Source organism: Typha angustifolia, chromosome 5, assembly GCF_048772165.1.
Source record: "Typha angustifolia cultivar Huaian chromosome 5, ASM4877216v1, whole genome shotgun sequence".
NCBI lineage: Eukaryota > Viridiplantae > Streptophyta > Magnoliopsida > Poales > Typhaceae > Typha > Typha angustifolia.
In genome coordinates this window covers 4,891,043-4,897,042 of record NC_133243.1, presented here as the reverse complement: position 1 = coordinate 4,897,042, position 6,000 = coordinate 4,891,043, and the positions used below count along the sequence as shown (strand labels likewise).

Sequence of the window (6,000 nt, the reverse complement as noted above, 5' to 3'; positions counted from 1 at the left end):
TATAAACCATAATTTTATCAAAAAAAACAAGGTGTTATATACAGATTTTCCTATAAACAAAGTGAGTAAATGACTTTCTATATTATTATGTGAATATTTAGTCTAATATATATATATATATATATATATATATATTTATTGATTGTCTATAGATCTTAGAAATTATATGATTATAGCACAAGATCTTATACACTTATTCAATATCCGGTGGATATTGGTAATTACACTTGGGAGATATGACAAATTAATATACTATTCTTTCAGTATATCCAAATTCAAAAATATATTCATCAAAGATTTTGTGTATCTCTAGATGAATTTTATTTTCTTCTTAAGGTAGTAAATTATAAGATTATATTCTAAAATAAGTTGAATAAAAATCTGCACATTAATTGATTCCTTCCCTTTTTTGTTCTTGTTAATTAGGGCATGATCAAGGATATTAGTCCCTCTTATTAATTAATCTACTGCTGCACTCTACACCATCTTCCTTCTTCTTTTTGGGATTGGATCTTTGCAAGAAAGTAATCAAATAAATATCAAATTACATATAAATCCAAAACCCCAGAATTATTTAACTCCAGTTTTATTTTTTGAATTCAGAAAGGTGGTGTTTGCTAATGTTCATTTCAATATCAGCTTATTATATCTCTCATGGGTTGGCTGCGTAAAATCTTGGGAGGTTCTAGCCATAAAGTCAAGCAATGCCATGAAAGACATGAAGATGAAGATGATGGCTTACCACCCAACTCACCCGTAAGTCTGGGGCTTTTTCTTTTTAATTTAAATTTAATTTTTAAATTTAGTATATAATATTAAGAAACTTAGATTATCGTGTACAGGATTTCCCTCAAGAATCTGGAGACGAAGATCTTGATCGTGCTATTGCTCTTTCTTTATCCAAAGAAGTGGAAGGAGAAAGAAAGTCACAAGATGGTTTGTATAATATCTATTGTTTTAGATAAATCTTTTACTTAAGTTTTGGTTGGATTTTTATGTGTATAGATATAGCAGAGGAATCGTACCTGGACGAGGATGAACAACTTGCAAGGGCTTTACAAGAAAGTTTGGACTTTGAAACTCCTCTACATGGAAATGGCGATACTAACAAAGCATCAGTTTCTTCTGATCCTTTTGGATCTAGGTAGTTTTTAATCGGTTCTGTCGTTCATTTAGCAGTCATTTTGCGGATCTTTCGGCCACTTCATTGTAATAATCTTGTATGCATGTATTTACATAGACGAAGTTGATTCATCCAAGTGGGTTAAGTCTTACTTTGTCTCTTGCTTAAGAGGACATCTTTGTTGCTGAGTTATCACTATTCTTTTATTCTCTTTTGTAGTTTGGCGAGATTTGAGCACACATAAAGTGGTATGAAGCATGTACACGAATACAACACAATTCAAATACATTGACATGTTAAGTCTTGAAAATAAATCTATGATCCATTGGGACATGTTATGTACTTATATGTGTGTGTATCAGTGTATGTATCACAACACTAAGGAAATAAATTCCTGCACCGGGTCATTGCTACAAAATAGTCTTTCATTCATACCAGAATGGACAACAAGAATATCTTTTCTTGGTTCATTGTACTTTATTTCCATTTCCTATTGAAAAAGGTTTGTTTGCCTTACATTGATTGCCATAGGATATGTGCTGGATGCAATACTAAGATCGGCCGGGGGCGCTTTCTTAGTTGTATGGGAGCTCTTTGGCACCCAAACTGTTTCCGCTGTGATAATTGTCATCAGCCGATAGTCGACGAGGGGGTAATTTGCTTGTTGTTTAACGTAAAGAGTTTCCTAAGTTTGATCCAAAACTCACTCAGCTTATGTTCCAGTTCCGCGTGCACAACGATCGTCCTTATCATACATCTTGTTACAAGGAGCTCTATCACCCAAGATGTGATGTTTGCGAGCAATTTGTAAGTATTTCAGTACCTTTACTGATTCTTTTCCTGAAGCAGTTTGTGTTTGACATACAATGAAATATGACCTTTCTCCCTTAGAATATACATCAGATCCTGTGTGTTTTGCTTGCTCATTTGCTGAACTCAACCATTGTTCTTCTTTTTGGTGAGCTGCTTAGATCCAGGCAACCGGACACATGTTTTATTTAGACTGATCAGTCTTCTTAGATAACAATTTGCTTCCTCTTGTTCAACTTTTCCTATAGTTATTGTTATCATGGTTGCTTACTCAAGCAGCACGAAGTCGATGCTAAGGTAGATTAGGATGGGGAAGATGTTTCTGAATTGAGATTAGTCCCATAAATCTCAGACTAACGTCCGTCTCTTACTATGCCATCTTCTTCAGATCCCAATGAGCGCGGAAGGGCAAATTGAATGCTGGGCACATCCTTTCTGGCGAATACAATATTGCCCTTCACATGAGATGGATGGCACTCGAAAGTGCTGCAGTTGTGAAAGAATGGAGGTGACCATTCTAGCTCTTAAAAGTTTATTGCACCATTATTATTAGCCATTACCTTATGAATGTGCCTAAGTTTCATCTCGTTTGATGCATAAAGTAATGGATTTTCTTTCTTTTCCCTATGAAATTCTAGCGAAGGGACGCAGAATATGTGACTTTAGATGATGGACGCAACCTCTGCCTCGAGTGTCTGGGTTCTGCTGTAATGGACACTAGCGAATGCCAACCTCTTTACCTTGACATTCAAGAGTTTTTTGAAGGTCTAAATATGAAGATTCAACAGCAAGTTCCTATGCTTCTAGTTGAGAGACAAGCTCTCAATGAGGCCATGGATGGGGAAAAGAGTGTAAGTTCCATGAAACCTGTGAACATTCATCATCAGTTATACTTTAACCTTCTCTGTTTTATTTGCTCTGTTCTCCCTGGGAAGCAGCATCATCACTTACCTGAAACAAGAGGTCTTTGCCTAGCTGAGGAGCAGATTGTCCGCACGGTGAGATCTCTTTGCTTCTGACTACCCTGTTTCTTGAACGTCTTGCTTGGCCTGGCAATGCTCTCATTTACTGGTGCACTGTTATCAGATATCGAGGAGGCCAAGGCTTGGGGCTGGAAACAGAATCATGGGAATAAAAACAGAGCCACAGAGGCTCACCCGGCAATGCGAAGTCACTGCAATTCTCGTTTTGTATGGTCTCCCCAGGTAGATTTGATTCGTGACAACAATGTACCTTGGACAACATATATTGTCTTTGCCAAGAGTAGTCCAGAATATTGTTAGTTCTTTTATACGGATTTAATGATCCTTGACGTCTCCTTCTGTCTTGGTTACTTATGCAGGCCTGATCTACTTTTCACCATTTGTGTTATTCTGTCTGCAGATTATCAACAGGTTCGATTCTAGCTCACGAGTTGATGCATGCTTGGCTGCGGCTTAATGGTACTTTCCCAACTTAAATACAGTTGATTCCGTGGCTATTCGCTTTCTTTGTCAGTATGGATATTTAGCATATAACTCGTTGGACAATTTAAAAGCTAGTTGACCTTGTGTCAATCAGAACTAGCTGTAACAATTTAAGAGCATCTCCGACTGACTCCAAAACTTTAAATTTGAAGCTCCAATCGGACTCTAAATGAGGCTCTAAATTTGGAACCAGCTACAATGGAACTCCAAATTGAAGCCCCATCTAAAAATTTAGAGCGCAGCTATAATACTATTTAATTTTTAGAAATGCCAATTTTATCCTATAAAAGTTTAATCAAAAAATTTAAATTCCATCTATTTAATTAATTAAATTGAATATATAATTAGTTTTGTTAATCAATTTTTAACAAAAATAATACCGTTAGAATTCTCTCATCAAGATATTTAAAATGAGTATAATATTAAATTATTTTAAATATTTTATTTTTATCTTGTGTAATATAATTTCAATGTTTTTAATTAAAAAATAATAATTTAAAATAATTTATGAAACTATTGAATATTAGTCTTATTATAAAGATATCAATGAGAGTTTTCTAACCATATATTTTTTATTAAAAAATAATAATATTAAGATGACTTATTAAGTAATTTAAAATATAATATATAAATATATATACTATATTAATTAAATAATAAATATAAAGCTTGGTGCCTCTTTGGTAGCCTTTGGGCTCTAATTATAGAGCTCTCCTTCCAATTTGTTAACATGTTACAACATATGAAGCATATAAGGCGAGTTGAATGCATTGCAGGGTATAAACATCATATGCCATGCTGATTGCATTGCATTGCAGGGTATCGCAATCTTAGTGACAAAGTTGAAGAAGGCATATGCCAGGTTCTTGCTCACATGTGGCTGGACAGCGAGATCGTGGCAGGGTCTGCCAGTAACATTGCATCCACATCATCGTCCTCGTCAGCATCCACGTCATCTAAAAAGGGTGCGAAATCCCAGTTGGAGACTAAACTGGGAGAATTTTTCAAGTACCAGATTGAGGCACAACCTTCTTCTACATATGGCGATGGTTTCAGAGCTGGCAACCAGGCTGTCCTCAAGTATGGCCTCAGAAATACCCTCGTCCACATCAAGATGACTGGGAACTTTCCAGTTTAATCGTTTTGCATGTCTTCCTAGAGGAATAAGCGGCTAATTATGGGCGATATAACCACATTAGTTACTACCCATTCCTGTAACTTGCTCGTCCATGATTAATTAATTAATTACTCCTTGTATTACCACGCAACACTGGATAGCTGCTGCTGCTCAATAAGTTGGAAATCCAATCCACTTTATTCTCGCACTCTGAACTGACTTGGTACAATGGATGGTCGTGCCGACGGCGTACCGGCACATGGCACGAGGGGTGCCGCACGGTACTCTTCCTAATAGTTTCGCCGCTCGCCGTTGAACTACCCGTTGTCGATCACCGTTGCTGTCGTCGTTGCCCGAGCGTGTCTGGTGCCCTAGCCTAAGGGAGAAGATGAGATCGAGAGAGAGAGAAAAATTGAGAGAGAGAAAGAGAGATATATAAGGTTATCGGTTAAAACTTAAGTTGTGAATTTGGATTTCATTTTCTCCCTCGGGCTAGGGCACCCGATCAACGAGCGGCGATGGCAGGTGAGCGACGAGCAGTGGTCGGCGAAGGTGAGTATCTCATTTTTTTCTTCTTCTCTTCTTACGGCACGGCCGGCAAGTTAATAATATAATTGGTGGTTAGTATTGCACATTTTTATTCTTGGTTGGTTTATAAGTCTATCTTATTTGCTAATAAATCTCTTATCCACAAATAATCTAAATATTATATTCTTTCTCGCTAGAAATATGCATTTGTGTAGGAAACATATGCATGCTTCTCATGTGGTGTGATAGAGTTATCACACCTATTGAATAAGATGGTATTGGGACAAGTAAAGATTTATCCGATATTTGAATCGTATCCGTATGTGTGCTTTCTGGATATAATAATTATGCTCATTATCCTATTCATAATTTGTATTCATATCCCGGAATAAAAATATAGATACTGATATCATTTTCACCCAGAGAGTATCTCAAATTAATTGGAATTCTCTTAGGAACCTTCCTAAATCCAAAATTTTCTTTCTCATGGCAGGTAAACTGTTCAAGTATCTCAAATCAATATTTTCTACTTTGATCGAAGAGAAGATAAAAAAGAAGAATAAATATAGAATTTGTCTTGAAAAATATTTCACCAAAGTGCAAGAGAACACAAGCAAGCAGCCTTTTGCTTTCTCTCTTCTTCTCATTCATTTCTTCGTCTCTGATACATATATTATAATTTACCGGTGATGCTGAAATTTGAACATCGAAATATTTATACAACTAGTCATTTTAGTCATCTGAGCATAATCTTATTAGCAACCAGTACTTATGTTACTAATCACCTTCAAATTTCAATTGAATGCGATCAATATATAGGTTGAAAGTGCGTTGGATGTTCTCCATCCAATCTAAGATTTAATGAAATTTATATCTATATATCTATAGTGTTTGAAATAAGAAGTGAATATAATATATTTTCTTGTAACTTTACGACCATTTAATATTTCTGATAT

At 35.8% G+C, this 6,000-nt stretch overlaps 1 protein-coding gene across 1 annotated transcript; it reads left to right on the top strand.

The window, feature by feature from the left end:
• The first annotated feature begins 654 nt into the window (after positions 1-654).
• Positions 655-4,603, top strand: LOC140760421 (protein DA1-related 1-like). The gene is made up of 11 exons (XM_073097353.1): positions 655-756; positions 843-936; positions 1,015-1,144; positions 1,655-1,763; positions 1,835-1,930; positions 2,322-2,441; positions 2,572-2,784; positions 2,869-2,931; positions 3,020-3,138; positions 3,317-3,375; positions 4,218-4,603. Exons 1-11 carry the CDS (start codon positions 655-657, stop codon positions 4,535-4,537), a joined length of 1,425 nt encoding a protein of 474 aa, XP_072953454.1. The 3' UTR covers positions 4,538-4,603.
• The last annotated feature ends 1,397 nt before the right edge of the window (positions 4,604-6,000 follow it).

Excerpts from the sequence above, each read along its gene's own strand:
- LOC140760421 (XM_073097353.1), top strand. The coding sequence starts at position 655 with ATGGGTTGGCTGCGTAAAATCTTGGGAGGTTCTAGCCATAAAGTCAAG. Across the intron at positions 2,932-3,019 it reads AGGAGCAGATTGTCCGCACG|ATATCGAGGAGGCCAAGGCT; the intron begins GTGAGATCTCTT and ends CACTGTTATCAG. Across the intron at positions 3,139-3,316 it reads GTTTTGTATGGTCTCCCCAG|ATTATCAACAGGTTCGATTC; the intron begins GTAGATTTGATT and ends TTCTGTCTGCAG.